The sequence below is a fragment of the Falco peregrinus genome, chromosome 2 (genome assembly GCF_023634155.1).
Source record: "Falco peregrinus isolate bFalPer1 chromosome 2, bFalPer1.pri, whole genome shotgun sequence".
Classification (NCBI taxonomy): domain Eukaryota; kingdom Metazoa; phylum Chordata; class Aves; order Falconiformes; family Falconidae; genus Falco; species Falco peregrinus.
In genome coordinates, this window is record NC_073722.1 from 4,010,020 (window position 1) to 4,027,564 (window position 17,545).

The 17,545-nt window shown below is 43.2% G+C and overlaps 2 protein-coding genes across 4 annotated transcripts in view; one reads left to right on the forward strand and one right to left on the reverse strand.

Moving 5' to 3' along the window:
• The window catches only part of DCTD (dCMP deaminase), a 63,179-nt gene extending 49,999 nt beyond the window's left edge, over positions 1-13,180 (reverse strand). The window contains exons 1-2 of one of the 2 annotated variants that reach the window (XM_005230824.3): positions 13,080-13,180; positions 11,688-11,864 (exon numbers count right to left, since the gene is read on the reverse strand). The gene's annotated coding sequence lies outside the window, so the exon portion shown is untranslated. Of the gene's footprint in view, positions 1-11,687; positions 11,865-12,366; positions 12,523-13,079 lie in introns of those variants that run through there. The other variant, XM_055795137.1, reaches the window with a different exon arrangement.
• WWC2 (WW and C2 domain containing 2) overlaps positions 12,726-17,545 on the forward strand; it is a 104,832-nt gene continuing 100,012 nt past the window's right edge. Inside the window, exon 1 of one of the 2 annotated variants that reach the window (XM_027777401.2) lies at positions 12,726-13,173. In XM_027777401.2, coding sequence (XP_027633202.2) covers positions 13,043-13,173 — 131 coding nt within the window. In that variant the 5' untranslated portion in view covers positions 12,726-13,042. The remainder of the gene's footprint in view (positions 13,174-17,545) is intronic. The other variant, XM_005230825.4, reaches the window with a different exon arrangement.

Sequence of the window (17,545 nt, forward strand, 5' to 3'; positions counted from 1 at the left end):
AAGTGCCTCAAGCCTTCTGAAACACCGTGGATCTTTAAGCTCACATAGTTTCATCCTGCCAGGAGAAACCCTTTGTTCACCTCTTTGTGACACTTGTTTCCCCTCTGGATTTAATAATATAAACCTGGGTATAATAATATGAACATGTTGATTTATTAATATAATAGTGTATTAACATAACTGGTTCTGATTCATCCCCTTCCTACATACATTTTACACAGAGACTCACTTTCAGAGCCTTCCAGAGTCATATTATTATTATTTCAAAATTATCAGATGGTTATCAGTATTTCTCAAGTGCCTAAGCTAGTGGTTTGAAAGTAGACCTGGATATGCTTAACGCCAGCTGTAATGTCTGCCTACGGCTGTAGAAAACATGAAACCTTGAGCAATAAGAAAAGTTCTATTGATCTGCTTTGCTGAAAGGGGAGAGACATGCCAGCATCCTCTCTACTTAAAACTGTGCTGGTGTCAGGAGGATGAGGATGGCATCAGCCAGGTCCACTCAGCGAAGCAATGCAGCCTGGCTGCTGAGGCGGAAGCTGCCCTTTTCCACAGTCCAGGACACAAAAGACCTCATACTGTCCCTAGTGTTCCCAGCAGGAAGGAGGGGTCCAGGTGTTGCTCCTACAGAAACCAAAGGGGTCTGCTGCTTTCCAATGTCACAATCCAGTGGCTCCAAAAGGTCCCTCTCAAACACCCCTGGGGCAGACGGCAGTATGTGTTCATCAATTTGAGCCACAAATAGCAGAAGACGATATGCTACAGCAAGGGGTTATGTCCATTCCGGTGCTGTTACTATAGCTCTTTCAAGCAGGTGGGGAAGAGTTAGAGCAGCAGCAGAAGTGACAAACTTTTATCAGTGCATCAATTACCAAGCTGTCCCCAAAGGACAGATGACTGAGATTTTTTGGAAAGGGGGCAGGGTTCAGGGCTGGGGACAGAAAGGGCCATCTAGGAATAGACAGGAAATTAGAAGTGTTCAAGAGACCTGTTAATATGTCAAAGGGGACCTTAGCAGAAGAAACTCAAGATTACTGGATTTCTCTAAGCCCAGGGGGGGTTGAGTGTATTTTCCTGGGTTGCAAAATTACCTTATAAACCCGTAATTACTATATCTTTACAAAACAATTCCAGACTAACTAATAAATAGATAGTCCAAATTATTTTGCAGCTAGTATAAAATTACACATTGTGAAATAAGGTACCAATGACATAAACCAAGAGCAGTAGTGCTGAAGCAAGGTCTTGAATAATATTTTTGTTGTTGTTATAACTATTAGCCATCACTTTTTTAAAATTATAGGAAATTGTGTAGCCTTTCTGGATAAAATGTATAGATTTTAAGAGTAATGGATGGCATTAAGATTATACTAAAAATTATGAAAAAAGAAAAATTACCCCTTTTTATTTTTAATGCTACATTAATTAAATCCAAATGGACTCTGGTAAAATAAAGGTATACACAAACCTTTGTTTGGAGAACCTTAAAATGTGTATCAACTTCCACAGAAAAATGTTGATGGCATCAGAACTCAAACAGACAGGTCTACCTTCAATCCTGTATTTTGACTTTGTGTACTTTAGCTTTTCACAATCTGGTATCACCAAAGGTATTGGTCCATTCACAGGTGGCAAAAACAGAATTAGAAATAATGCAGAAAAAAAGCAGACATGCTCAAGTAATATTTCTGTCTTGTAGTTGGGGAAAAGGCACATTAAGTATTAATAAATTATGCTGATAGAACTTCCTGCTCTGAGAGTAAATTGTGAAAAAACAGGTGTGATGGAACTGGGTCAGGCATTAGAGCTTGGCAATATGATGGCCAAAAGTGGGTTTCAATAGGAAAAATATCAAGTCAGGTATCCAGGAAACAAGTACACAGCTTGTCTTTTGAGGACAGTGGTCTTAGTTATGGGAATCTCTGTCACAGAAGAAGAGCTTAGGTCACAGTAGCACTGCTTGGACACAAGTCCCAGTGAGGGGCTGTGGCAGACAGCGTTAATCCAATCTGTGGCCAAAAAGTGTGGAAACTATAGCAGAAGTGTATAGTTGCCACATATCCCTATATTTGGCATTAGTGTGACTGTTGCTGGGGAATTGGTTCTGTTTCTGGTATTTCAAACTGAAGAAAGATCTCCTTTAATTGGAGTGGATACAGAGAAGACAAATTAAAATGATTAAAGGAAAGTGAGCTTTATAGTGGAAAACTTACCAATGAGGAGATTAAGACGTGATTTGATCAAATTATGTACATTTGCAAAATAGAAATAGTAATTTCCACTTGTGCAAGATGAGATTTAAACACATCTAATTAAATACAAGAGTGAAGAATTCTGACATGGAAATGTTTACTTCTTTCCTGTGTCTATGCTTAATTGGGGGATGTATAGAGCACTAAAATTAAAAATCCAGTATTTGAAAAGGATGCAAAAATCACCTGCTTGACTTGCTTCAAATCAAAATAAAACAGTTACTAACATTCAGCTCTTTGTGTTTCCTGAAATCGTTTAAAGGCAACTCTAAAAATTATTTTTTCTATTTGGTTTGTTATTCCATTATCCTTGCTTACTTTAGCAATGTAGTTTTCTTTCTACCCACTCTGCGTTTGCTTTCATGAAAGTCTGCTGCTATGACCTGTCCCAGAACAATTTGCTTATACAGGTAGACAGATTAAAAATATGAAAAAGCCTAGCTACACATTGAGACAATCTCACATCTCAGAAATCATGTGTAACAATCCATGTAGATTGTATCCCACTGCTGGTCAGGAAAAGCAAGGCTTTGCAGAGGTTAAGAAGCCCCGTCATACCCTGGAATTGACAGTTTGCCCTGTACCCAGCTATGTGGCAGATCAAATAGGGTATCATGTTAAGGATTTAAATCATTGCACTAACAGGATTTGGTGCTGCAGAAGTATCAACTGTCAGGTAAAGCAGCAGAGAAAACAAAGTTTTGACATGCTCATTACGAGTTGTCTTTCATCCATCACTGTTTGGCTTTGGGGTTTTTTACTATTAGTTTTCTGCAGGTCCTTCGGTTCAGTATTTGACATTGTTTCAAAAAATATGACATGACAAGACATCGTAATTATTCTGTCATGATGATTTGCTACATTTGAACATAAGAATCCTCTGTAAATAAAGTGAAGGGATATGAAAAAGAATTTTAGCTCTGCAGTCTGGCTTAAGGCCTTTGATTTTATTTTGATTTAGAAATATCATGGTTCACTGCAGGCTCACCAGAGTGAGTTTAATGGATTAGAATACGTTATTAAAATGAGATTGCTGGAGAAGTGTATTCCACATTTGTGGAATTCTGGAATTACTCCATATTTCATACACTTCCCGGAGAGGGGAGTTTAAACAAAATGACTGGTGAATGGCCTCTGCTGCATTAAAAGGCAGCGTACGCTACTTTTTCTTTCTTGCCTTACAGGATAAGGGGCAGGAGTAGCACTACAGGTTCACTACAGCAAACAAGTTTTCTCTGTTTTTAGCTTTTCATCATTTATGATGATACATCAGAAAAGATCTCTTAATATATATATATATATATACAGAAAAGTATTACTCTTTCATGTGGTGTTATGCACATAAAATGTGCATACATCTGCTTTTGAGAATTTTTTTGCTTTTTGAGATTTTATTCTGAAACATTATTTCCTTCAAGGGTTTACTTGATTCAGGAAAATCTCTTTTCATAAACAACTCCCTAACTTCCTCTTACCTGTCTCAGTGCATTTCTTTGCCTCCTATTACCAAAACAAAAGAAAAGCTTGTGTTAACTTGCTCGTGATCTGCAAAAACCACCTAAAACTTAAAAAATACATTATTTAATCGGCCAGATCTTTGCTTTCTCTTAACAGCATTGCGGTGCCTGCGATTACTGATGTTACATGTAACTTCAGGTCGGCTCTTTCCCTGTAACTAGTGTAGAAGGCACACCTATTCCAGGGGTTACAACCAATTCCAGGGGTGACAAGGGCTCTCAACCTCCGGTTGCTGCTTCTTCCACCTCTCACCGAATGGAGCTGCTGGTGTGGCTATTGGTGCTGTTCAGCAGCACGTTCACCTCCGCCCAGAGCCCTTCCCGAGCAGAATCCAGGGGTCAGCACTCCTGTTCTGGCTTTGCCCCTATTTTTCCTGTCTCACAAGAGTGGGGTGGTTTGAGTGGTGACCCCAGCCACTGACTCTAACGGCAGATGTCACTGTCGGCAGCGTGGTCCTTTGCTGGCTGATCACGGCAACGGGTACGAAGACAACTACAGGCACTAAGTGTGTTCAGGGAGTGGGTATGTGGGATGCTCCGAAGGGAGCAGGGTGGTTGATACAGGTACGACAGCAGACATTGGGGACCGCAGCACGGAGACACACCAGCTGCATGGAGTAAGCCAGGTCTGTTAGTGTTAGCTCTGCTGCGGCCCCAGCCCTGGCAGATCAGACCTGACCGCTGCAGAGTGACAGGAGCATCTGAGAGAGGAGGTGTAAGAAAGGAGGTGGGAAGGGGAAGGCAAGGAAAAGAGCTGGAGCCAACATGTGCCACAGAAAAAGGTGACACTACCCTTCCTGCCCCCACCCCCATCAGCAATGTATCAAAAAATTACCGTGAATCTTTGTTTAACTATATGGGGTGAAAGTAGATGGAAACTGTAGATCAACCAACCCTTGTTCCACTACATTTTGAAGATACACTCCACTTTATTTCCTTGGTTTGAAAGGCCTAATTCTGCAATCTGAAAGAAAGCCCAACTTAATTGTTTCTGAGTTCCTGGAGTGGAAAGCAGGCTGCTGCATAAGGGTATCATACTTCTTTCACATTTGTTATGTTCTGAAAAAAAGGTATCGATGGTTAAGTAATCAGAGTTTCTGAGCCACTGTTTGAAAACACCATTTTTCTTCTTCGTATAAAAGAACATTTTTATTTATTTCTATTGCTGAAGGTGGCATATCGAGTTGTACAAACATGTATTAATGCTTCCGTAGAGGAACCAAGGTGTTTTGTGAGTGATGATATCCACAATACCACTGAAGGCTGCAGAGACTGCAGTCCTGAGGAGGTTTATGTCTTGTTCTGATTGTCTAGTGAGGCTAAAGGGAAAGCAGCACTGATGCTAAACACCTGGCTGCTCGCTTACAGGAGCACCTCTGGCCTAGAGTTCAAGAAGCCAGTTTGCAGCGTAGTAGTTTCTTTGTTTTGGTCTGTTTGAATTACGCGGCACACTTTCGTGCTCTTTAAAGATGCGGATAAATGGGCAAAAGTGAATCTCACAAAGTTTAACAAAGAGAAACACAATAACCTGCACCTGGGGAGGAATAACTTCATGCACCAGTACGTGCTCCATGCCAACTGGCTGGAAAACAGCTTTGCAGAAAAAGACCCGGGGATCCTGGTGGACAAAAAGCTGACCATGAGCCCGCAAAGTGTCCTTGCAGCAAGGCAGCCAGCAGCAGCCTGCATTAGCAGTATTGCCAAGGTGATCCTTGGTGACCTGAGGTCACCAAGGGAGGTGACCCTCTACTCAGCACTGGTGAGGCCACACGTGGCATGCTGGGTCCAGTTTGGGGCTTCTCCATACATGAGACATGGACGTGACATACTGGAGATAGCCCAACTAAAGACCACAAGGATGATTAAGGGACTGGAGCACCTCACACACGGGGGAAGGCTGAGAGAGCTGGGACTGTCCAGCCTGGAGAAGAGAAGGCTCAGGGGGATCTCATCAGTGTTAGATAAATACCTGAAGGGAGGGTACAAAGAAGATGGAGGGAGCCAGGCTCTTTTCAGTAGTGTACAGTGACAGGCCCAAAATGAAACAAGGAGGCTCCCTCTGAACATCGGGAAACAATTTTTTCCTGTGAGGGTGACCAAGCACTGGAGCAGGTTGCCTTCAGAGGCTGTAGAATCTCCATCCTTGTTGGAGATGTTAAAAAAATGTCTGGACATGGTCCTGGGCAGCCATCACTAGGTGGCCCTGCTTAACCAGGGGGGCTGAGCAAGATGACCTCCAGAGGTCCCTTCCAACTTCAACCATCCTGTGATTCTGTGATTCCTTTGGTACAAGCACCAACTGTACATCCTTTGCCTTTACATTCACACCTTTACAGAACAGCTGATTTTCAGCGACAGCTCTGACATACCATAGTCCAAGAATTATGTTTTAATACTTAAATTCTGCAGACTTTGCCTAGCTTTGTATTATTTTCTTTTAATTATTCTTCAGTGTATTTTTTTATGCTGTTGGAGGTTGTTTGTTGGTGTAGTTCATTTTTGAAAATACAAATACAGCTAACGAAAATTTATGCTTTTGTTATGTCTCTCCACCATGAAATTCAAAGGAGAGAGCTGTTGAAATATTGTCATGTGTCTTGTAAGTGGACACAAGTATTTCATACCATATGTTTGACCATATGGAATTGATAACTTTTATACACATTTTACCTGAAAATGAGATACTCAATAAAAGGAATTTTTGTATGAATTATAATCTTTCCTTGTGATAACAAAACTTACCTCAAGTATTTCTGAGACCGCATATTGAAATAATAAAAATATCACAATGCAGTTCAACAGATTCAGCTCAGGAGCTGAAAGCATCCTATTTCCTAATCCCTATACTATTTCATTTAGGTATTTTTTACTCCATCAAATCACTTAACACTTTCTTTTTTTTTTTTTTTTTTTTTTTATATGTCCACTGCAAAGGGGACATAATAATTTCATGCTGTGTTCTTCCATTTTTTTTTCAGTCCTCCAGAAAGTGCAAACATTGGGATTCTGGGGTTTGGATAACCACACTAGAATTAAAATTGCTATGGGATGATTCATACAATTCAGCAACATCTCTAGCAGCGTAGAAGTGCTAAATCTTGGTATTGATGCATCAGTTCCATTTTTCTATAAAGTTGCACAGATTTAGATTTTATTTTTGCAGCGTGGTTTTTAGCCTTAGTTAGCAATAAGATGGAATTGAGGTTCCTTTGTTGCTGGCCAGGATAGACATCAAAGTACTTCGCATTCATGCAAAGAAACTGTACTTTTTTGAGGGGTAAGAAGAAGTGATGAGTTGGTAAAAGAGAAAAGCAGCATTTTTTTCATATTATAGTCTGGCAGGTTTGTACTTGTTCTGTGTTTTAAATAAGATGTTTAATCTCTTAGAAGAAAGATTCCCTTAGCCAGAGGAACCAGGAGCTAGAGATTCCATATCACAGCATTATTTTTTTTTTTTGTAATGCAGGTGTTAAATACTCAGTCAATTAGTCCAGCCTACTTCATTTACTGCACTGCCTTTCTGAAAGCACATGGATGATACAGAGAAGAAACATACTTCAGGATGTCATTGCTAAAACATTCCTTTTTGTATTTCATCCGCATCTGTTGCCCTCCTTAGATACAACATCGCAGACATATATTAAGTGCTTTCTTCTGGCTGCAATGGGAGTACTCACTCCTTGCACCAGTAGAGATGGACTGTTAAAGGCATCAGTTCTGTAAACCTGTGCACTTATATACTACTTGGACTATCTTAAATAGTTAAGGAAATTAATCGCTGCTCTCCACCAAAGGAGCCCTTACTGAGAAACTCCTCCATTCTTCCCTTCCTGCTGATGAGCAGAGACCCTCTATTGCTGGCCTGCTTCTGCCGTAAGCGCAGCCAAAACAGAAGTCCTGGCTTTTGGGAACCACCTTGGCTGACCAGGTGTGCTTTTGCAGTTCTCCAAAGCCATTAGACAGCAGTGACTAGACACCGCAGTTCCATAGATATGATGAAATGTACACAAATTTAACTTTTCTACAAGTATCAGAGATCCTTTAAAAAAATACAGCGAGACTGTTTCTATGGAAGATGTAATACCAAGACAACGTACCAAGACTGCATCACGAAATTCTGTGGGAATACGCCTCAGAGGCTAACTTGGACTCATCAGTCCTAGGGGTTTTTGAAAAAACCAAAATTCTCCATCTTCTTCTTTCTTTGTCCCCAGAAATATCAGCAGTATGAGTAAGAGTTAACAGAACTGAATGCCAAGTTAGTTTAATGAGTGGTTTGGGATGAGTTTGAGAAGATTTTACCATGAAAATGTTACACACATTTCCATAGTTATCTTTGAGGCAAAGCTCTTACCCCATCACTTCTAGTCTGATTAAAAGTTTAGGGTAGGGTAGAACAACAATCAGTTTAAATTGTTCTGTGAACTTATTTTCAGATTTATAGGGTTAGAACTACATCTGCAAGGACTCAAAATGCGTAACTACTCATTACTGTCTCCTAGATGAACCTGAAGGCAAATATAAGGCCAAAATTCTGGAAAAAAAGCTAGCATATAGTCATTTGAAGCAGAACCTGGTAGGTCGTTTTCACTGACACTCTGGGAAGTCTCTGTAGGACATTCTTTTTTTTAGCAGCAAGCTGTCCAATTGAATATAAGTGCAAAGAGCATGCTCTGGAGTAATGAAAAAAGCTGAATGAGCATAAACATTATCTGGCTCCATTGCTTCTGCAGACTTTCATCGTAAATGCAACCAGAAACAATATTATTCGAAGGTCTTTTACTCTCAGATGTATACGTGCATCAGAAGCTGACAACAGTAAAAGTAGCACTCCTTGTTTCGTCCCTCAAGCATGTACGCTGTTTTTCTTCACAGGACTTTGTAATGTAAACCCTTTTTAAAACTAAAAATCTCACTGCATAAAGGAGTCCTATTTTTTGGTGGTGCTTTTTTTAAAAAAAATATTGATGTCAGATAAAATTCACTGTTGTTGAACAGATATTTATAATGCTGAAAATAGTATTTTTGAGAGTTCTACAGTAGCTGTATATGAGGGAAGTCAGACTTGTTTTGTGTACTGTGGCTTAAGTGTCTAGAAAAACCCCAACATAACCAATACATACTTTCCACCATTTTTGTCAGATGTTTTGAGAAATTAATTCTGTCACCATACTCCATAATTCATTCTGCACTCAAATTCTGTTTGAAAGCAGTGGAGACAGAACTGTAGACTTTCAGGGAGACAGCTGCGGCTCTTGATTCAGAGCCATTTGTGGGTAGTACAAGTTAGAGCTGTAACAGCTGTAAATTTCTTCTGGGACATCACTCTAGTGGATCATTAAGTTAAGGGAGTCTCTTGTTATGGAAGGACAGGGTACAAACATGCCGGTTTTGATCACAGTCAGTCCCAGGAACAGATTTACTGTGAAAGAAGCAGCAAGCAAAGAGTATCAGGAGATTAACTACATTAGTACTGACTAGAATAGGGTATGCTTCTTGTTATGTAACAGGGCACAGGCACCTGCCGGCACAGACCCCCTTTCCGGATTCAACCACTTCTGCACTTGGGTTCTGAATTTTCACGCTGACGTTTTTTCCCCTTCTAGCTGACAACAGCAAGCAGAAAGGACACAAAATAGCTACACCTCTAATTCCCTTTAACTCAATCCTTTAACTATGTGCTACTTATAACATTAACTTCTCCAGGCCGGTTAAACATGCATATGCAAAGCAAAAGAGAGGAACAATTAACTCCTCTTCATTGAGCATATCGTGTTATTTATCACACTTACTGATAAATACTTAAGTCATGACATAGCTACATTGTTCCGTGCTTTTGGACAACTCCTTCATATGCACCCTTCTGTGTTTTGAATAAAGCATGCTTACATCTTCTGAACTATGCTGTCTTATGCAATTAAGCCAAACAATCTGTGGTATGCTGTCAGCTGACAATGTCAGCACAACGTGCTAGGCAGGTTATCAGTTGAGATGTAGGAGGTATACTTGAAAAAAACTACTTTTCATTAGAATTTAAAGCATATTTTAGGCTAGAAAGAATCCTTACGAACACCTGTTCTGCCTTCCTGTATAAGACATACCAAAAAATATTAAAGCATAGCAGAAGAAATTATTTTCTACCAATCCAAACTGCAAAAAAGCAAAAAACAAGAGGGTCATTGGATTCTGTTTTATACAACAATAGCAGTCCTTCAAAAAGCTAAATGTTCTTACTGGTAATATTAAAGGTCTGGCATTATTTACGCAAATATTACCTACTTTTTGTCAGTCTGACTTCAGATATTGTAATTTCTAAGTAGTCATAAACTGTAGGCTCTAACTATAAATACAGACACAATGAGGTACTCAAACAATGGAAAACGGAGGGAGGAAGGAGAGAGCATAACACAATGCAGCAGCATAAGCACGTCTGTATATGCACACCCAAACATATACACACAAATTAGACAATGATGCAACGACCTCAGTAAATTAATTTCCAAAAATTAAGAACTGCAATTTCCATTTGTTTGTGCAACTGAAAACATTGATGTTTTCAGATGAGAAGTTTTAACGCAGTAAAGACAGTTATAAATCAGATGCACATCCACATGGATCAAAGATGTGGTTCTGACTGCCTTGGTGGTGACACAGAATAGGAATTAGGTATTACCTCAAGTGCCATAATTAATTTCAGGGGAAGTACTGACATAGTGAGATTCCGGTTTTGTCTTATTACAGATTTTCTAATCTCATGCTTTCTTTTGTGTGAATTATTTAGAGAGCAGGAGTATAGGACTGCTGCTGTATAACAGGTCTGCTTTGTCAGTGCGAAGAAGACTGTATTCTTATGAAAGCTCCTTGTTAATGCCAAAGGTAAGTAACTAGCAGCTAGTTTAAGAAAGAAAAGTATATCCTCTATAGCTTTTTATCAACTTACATAACAAAATGTCTTACTGATAACACAAACTGAACTTTAAAAGGGAAAAGGAAATCCAGTTTACCCTGTCCTACAACTGCCACATGTACTTTCTCCCTGTAAGATGTCACCTATCAACAAGTTTATAAAATTGAGTAGACTATTTAAAGGGAAACAAATGTAAATTAATAGTAAAAGGGCTTCTTTATGCTGATGGAAAACAAGATGGGACTTTATAAACCAATCAGCTCATTGAAACTTAATATTCTCAATGAAAACAAACGAGTGTCACTTTAATAGGCAATGATCCTGTTGCTTTCCCCAAATGAATGAACTCTCACAGATATCCTGAAGTTAGGACAGCTCAGTTCTTCTCCACTCTTAACTACCAAGGCCTTACTTACTCCATGTATGCAGTTTCTGCACATCACCTTAATACAACAGATATGAAAATAAGTGGAATGACTAAAATAATAAAAGGTCTTAGCTCTTCCAGACTGGCAGTTAGCTAAATTAAAATCATATCTTGCTGGTACTTTTTTCTACTCAGAAGCAGATGCAACAGCGGGACCTGGATACCTGTAAATTAGTTACTGCAATACCTGTCAGATAAGTGGCCTCTGAAGTGGAATCCAAGAACTTGTTATACACTGAACAAGTCCAGTACTTAATAAGTGTAAATTGTCTCAGAAAACTAATTCATAGAGCTGAACGCTAAAGATCACCATTATGGAATAGACAAACAGATTTTTTAAAAAATAGTAATAAAAGGACAGCTCTAGGTCTCAGATTTCCTCTCCCAGGAAAATTTTGTTACTTCAAACCAGTAGCTTTAAGTGAAATGAAATTAAACATTCTAGGAAACGGGAACTAAAACTCGGGTTACCTAGGAGTCCTAGCCACTAAAGAGTCATATTCCCCCATAGGTGCTCTACTTCTGGTGCCAAACCTTGGGAATCAGATACACATGCAAATTAATAGAGCTCATTAAGTTACCTGCTATCAGCTGAGCCATGGTAACCAGCCCGGAGTACTCTTCTCCTGTGGCAAGCTAAGATAAACGCACAAGTAATTCACACCTGGTTTCTGTACTTGATGGGACTGAGCTGCCTGCTTTGTAGGCCAGAACAGTTTAGGGCACCAGTGGTGTATGCCTCTTCTCCACTGGTGCTTCTGGTAAAAAAAAAAAAAAAAAAAAAAAAAGCGAAAACAAAAAGACGGCAAGTTTAGATACTTCTAGGGTTAAAGAAGGGTTCCCTTTTTAATTTAGATTTTGAACTCAGGTAATTTTAAATGTTAGGATCCATTTAGGAACCCTTGGGCCTCCCTGGAGTTTCGGCAGAGCTCAGCAGGGCGCGAAGCCAGGCCGGGGACACCGGCGCGGGCGGGGGAGGGAGCTCGGCCCCGCCGCCAGGCCGCCCGGGGCAGGACCGCCTGTGCCCGGGGCCCGTGCCCCAGGCCCCCGAGCATCCCCCGCCTGCGCCGCCACCTGACGCGGGGCCGGCAGCAAGCTGGCGGACAAAGGGACGCTGGGCCGGGCAACCGGCAGCCCTAACGCCGGGGCGCCGCTTCACTCGCCCCGCCGTGCCGTAGCCCCTTCGCGCCGCTCTCCCCCGGCGGGGGGCGGTGGTGGCGGCTGATGGCGGGGGGGTTGCTCCCGTGCCCTCCCACCTACCCAGAAGGGCTGCGGGGACGTGTCCGGAGTGCTTAAGCGCCCGGGAGCTGCAGGCGCGGGGGCACCGGCGGCAGGAGGTCGCCCTCCCCCTCAGGTGGTTGTCCCGCACCCCCGGCGCCGGGCAGGCCCCTGCGCGCCAGCGGGCAGAGCTCGTTCGGAGGCGGGAGGGACCCCCTCGCCGCCTGTCCCCCCTCCCGTACCCCCCGCCCTCCGGCCTGCCCGACGCGCTCCGCCGCGGGACGTTTTGTGGCCCGGGTCCGCGGTCCGGGCCTGCCCAGCCCGGCGGGCGGGGGGGGGCAGCGCCGGCAGGGTTAACCCTGAGGAATGCGGCGGGAGGAATGTGCATGCAGATGAGATGGATGCTAATCTCATGCTAATGAGCGGCGGCCGCGGCCGCCTGGGGCTTAGCCGGGCTCCCCGCGCCCAGACGGCAGCTGGGCTCCGCCGGCAACCCTGACCCGGGCTGCCGCGGCACGGGCGAGGCGGCAGCCCAGGCATGGTGGACTGAGACCCGGCCGCGGAGCAGGGCTTTCCCGGGCTTCCGCCAGCGGCCCGCTGCGTGCCCCCCAGCCCCCGCTGCCGGCCCCTTCCCCGTCCCCCCGGCTGCGGTGGGGGCTTTTCCCGCTTCCCGTCTTTCTTTCAGTCCCTATGGAGCAGCTACCCCCGCCGCCCGACCATGCCTAGGAAAGCGGGGAATGGGCAGCTCCCCTTACCCGATGGCTGGGAGGAGGCGTGGGATTACGACGGCAAAGTCTTCTACATCGACCACAACACCAAGCAGACCAGCTGGATCGACCCCCGGGACAGGTGGGTGGCGAGGCCCGGGGCGGGGGTGGGGGGTGGGCTGGGAGCGGCGCTGCCGGGCCCCTCACCGCTGAGGCAGCCCCCTCACCGCTGAGGCAGCCCCGTCGCGGGGCGGGGGGGGGGGGGGAGAGTTGCACCGGAGGGTCCCCCGCTCGGGACGGGGGAAGCAGGAGTAGCCCCTGTTCGCAGCCGGGCACGCCGTGCTCTCCTGCCCGTCGGCAGGGGTGCAGCCTGTGTTTAAGCTCGTTGCGTGAGTTGATTCGGGGCGGGCGGGGGGGGGGGGGGAGGTGGTGTGGCGTGTGTGGAGCCTGTAGCGCTCTTCCCGGAGGCGACGGGGGTCGCTGGCGTCTGGGGAGTTCCCGGCAGGTACAGAAGTTTGCGAGTCCCTCCTAAACCAGAGGTGCTGGCTCCCGGCCACCCTCTCCCCGGGGCGCCGCGGAGAGGGGCCGCCTCCCTCCCGGCTGGCGGAGCATCCCGGACGCCTGTCCCTCCCGGCCCGCCCCCCCCCCCCGGCCCCGGGAGCGCCTGCCCCGCGGCCCGCCCGGCCGGAGCGCTCGGCGCTGCCGGGGAGAGGAGCTGGGGCTGCGGGAGGCCTCGTGTGCTCGCTAGGCCGCGGCAAGCCCGGATCCTCTCAGCGCCCCGCCGGCCGCAGCGCGGGGTGCTCGCTGCCCCGGCCGGCTCTGAGCGCTGCAAACGGGCGAAACCGCCTCGGAAGGTCCGCAGCGGGTGCGGTAACCGGCTGGAAGGCGGCTCGCACGGAGTCACCGGGGCCGCTCGCTCAGCTCGGCCGGGTTCTGGCGCTCTGCAGTGCCTGTCTCTGGTAGTGGGTGATAGACGCCCATGAGACCTCTTGTAAAACGTGTGTTTTGTCCGAAGTGATCCTGAAAAGTAACTGAAAAACCAAAACTTTGCGTGTATTGTGAAATACAACGTTGCTGTTGAAAACGGTGGAGTCTACTTAGCGAAAACTTTTAAAAGCCATTATAAATTTATGGAACAAGCTGCAGTAAATTATAAATGAAGGCCTTGGTTTATATTTCCCTGGTGAAATGAGGAAAGGTAGCCGTGACAAAGCTTGCAGGCTTGTAGGTTGTGTGGGGAGGGTTTTGACAAGCATCATGTGCTGTGTTAGGCCTACTCCTGCCCCCCTTGCTGTAACAGCAAATTCCAGTAGTGGCAAACTTAATACTTACGTTCCTTTGTGCTTCAAAACATGTGAAATACCTTGTAAATATTAGTGAGGTGGTAAGGTGTACAGGACAGCATTGTTTACTGCACCTGGCCTTCTTAGCTGGTTATTATTTTATTTTTTTTTTCTGCAGACAGTAAAACCTTCTGGGTTTACTCTCTCTAGAAATACTGGGTTTGAAGTTTTATTTAGTTTTAGACTTCTAATTTGTGTTTGTAAAGCCGAAGACAAGATGGTATGATTGAGGGAAAGCCAAATGTGACATTGAATTGTATGTGTTACAATACCACCTTGTGAGTATACGAATTTAAAAATTTTTTTACACATTCTGTAATCCTGAAAAGGTCAAGAGTATTCATGCTCGGTGGTAAACATTTGAGTCTTCACTCTCACTAACAGAGTAGACAGCGGAGTAACACTTGTGTGTTTGCCATCCTATAGGCATAGGGTAAATATTGTTTCATTGGTAGCTTAATTACCAATGAGAAATCATTGAAATGAATTCTGCTGAAAGAGAAATCAAGCCCTGAGACTTGATAATCTGTAATGAGAGCTAAGGAAGTAAAGACCCTTTTTTTTTTTTTTTTTTACAGAAAGAGTGGTGTTTTTAATAATTGTTGACCTGTGTCAGTCATGCAAAACAAACAAAGAGGGATTTTGCCCTAGGTGCTTGGGAGGATCCATGCTTTAGTGTGCGTGGCTCAACTGTGAAGTTGAATTGCTTGCACAGAAGAGGCTGACAAGCCCATTTAATGTGCAGCTTACAGTATTTGTATATACGGTCTGTATTTGTATTGCTGACCTGGTTTGGAAAAGTGAAGGTGAAATGCTTGAAAGTCCTGTGACGACTTTCCTCTAGATTCCATTATGTCTTCCAAGTATTTAGACAATATATGTTTGGAAACCATACAGGACATAATTAGGGCTTGCTGTCAGAAAAATTGAGAAGTGATCTTCCAAGTTTGTCAGTATGTCAAAATCTGGATTCATGCTGTTTCTAAAACTTATCTTAAATTGTCAAAATGAAGATAATGGATTCTACAGAAAGTCTGAAAACATTTTCCCTTCTTTATTGATACTTTAGGACTACTCTCCCCCCCACCCCCCACCCCCCACCCCCAGCTATTTTCTCTGATGGAGGTCATAAAGCTTTCAAAATGTACTTGTGGAATATTATAGTACATGGGTTCCTGAAACTTTTCATTGGCAAAGCAAGTGTAGAATGGGTAAGTTTTTATAGACAATATTCCTTCTGCTGTTGTTACACTGCATTCCCTGGATGATTACACAGAAAAGTCACGCTCAATATTTTAAAATAATTTGTATCCTCTTTGAATTAGAAGATAAAAATACTGAAGACTAGTGCTGTGAGACATCAGCCATATGTCTGTTGGTTGCCAGGTGTATTTGAGTACAATTAGGAACCTCTTTGTTACTGGTTTGAAATATTCATGTCTAGAAGTAAACTGACAGTTGAAAATGCCATATTTCAAAGCTTCTTGGAAGATGCTGGGGGAGTTGCCCCCCTTTTTTTTTTTTTTTTGTAAACATGGTGATGCTTTCTCTTGTGCTTTTCTAGACTGTTCTGATAGTATGTGTATTTGTTACTGCTTATGTGGTGCAGGCCTGTTAATATAATGATAGCCTTGTGTACAGCTGTGAAAGAAACCTCCCATCAACTTCAAGCTTGGGGCTCAGTTTTCAGTGTTGCCCACTTCATTTATCTGAGTAATCCCATTGACATTAGAGAATCTCACACTTGTAAGGGCAAGAGTGACTTGGCTTGTTGTGTTTTAGGAGTGTTGTGGAAGCTCAGAGGTTTTTAATGTTTTGCAATATTCAACAGTGATTTTTCTCTCCGAATACTGTGTTGATTTGTTTTGAAGACTGGTGGCCCAAAAGAGAGAGCACTTCAATAAGATATAACATGTGAGAAACATAAAGGCAAGAATGTGGGAATTGTAGTAACGTTTTCACTCACTAAATATACAGATGTTATTTGTTTATAACTCCTCCAAGCTACAGCAAACTGAGAACTTGCTCATCTTGACAGTTCTGAAACTGGTTTATTGTAAGAAGGGAAATTGCTCAAAATATCAATTGTATCCTGCTACTTTTTGACAAAGTTACAAAAAAGACAACTGTGGACTGAAGAGGATGAGCCAGATGCAAAGGTGAGAAAGGGTTAGAAGAATTGATACTTTTCTTCTTTTTTTCTTTTCAAGTTCCAGGGATACTGAGTTACAGTAAGGTGTTGGTGTAGGGTTTGTGGTGGTTGGTTTTTTTTTTTGGTTTTTTTTTTGTTGGGTTTTTTTTCCTGATAGACAATTAAAGGGGGCTTGGACTGGACACAGAAATTTGAAAAGGATTTTTTTTTCTTTTTTCCATTGTTCAACATGTTTTAAGTAGGTTTCATGTTTGTTATATCCCTTAGTGGAACCAAGAGTAGAGCATCAAGGAGGAGCAGAATAGGAGACAGGAATCTCAGTACTCTGAATTCTTAAGCAGTCGGATGGTGTTTGGTTTTCTCGCCAGGAATGCAGGGCTTCACGTATCTTGGTTTCTTCATAGTAAATTGGCCATGCTCCACTGCTGATCACCACTGACTCAAAATGTGTGTGTATATATATACATAATTTTTTCTTCATAGCTTGCCTTAAAAGAGTCCTACATGACAAATTCTGAAGCTACAAGTGATCCTTATTTAAATGTTTCTCTGCACTCCTGTCAGAGCTGTAAGGAGTGAGCTGCTTATGTCCAATGGTCAAAACTGTCCATTCTTTCTGCCCACTTTTAACTTCTCTTTCCACTGAGGAGAAAAATCTGTTTACAATATTTGTACATTTGAAATAGTTTTTAGTATACTTTTGCTAGAATGTTTCTGGAGTTTTTGCTAACTCTGTAACCAAAAAAGTGCTTGAGAAGCATCAGATGTGCAGAAACCAGAGAACTTTGAGTTAAGAGATTATGAAAGAGTTTCCTTCGTGGTCATGTGGAGAGGGAATGCAGTTTCCATTGCTGCTTTCATCTTTTGGGGAGGGGAAAACACTACGATTTTTCTCATGGAATTCTGTAATCAGATGCAGTCAGAATCCAAATGCAAGATTTGTCTGAATTAGAACATTTATTAGGTTGCAGCAATTAAATGTTGGGTGTTATTATCCCTTAGAAAAAGAAGGGCACTTT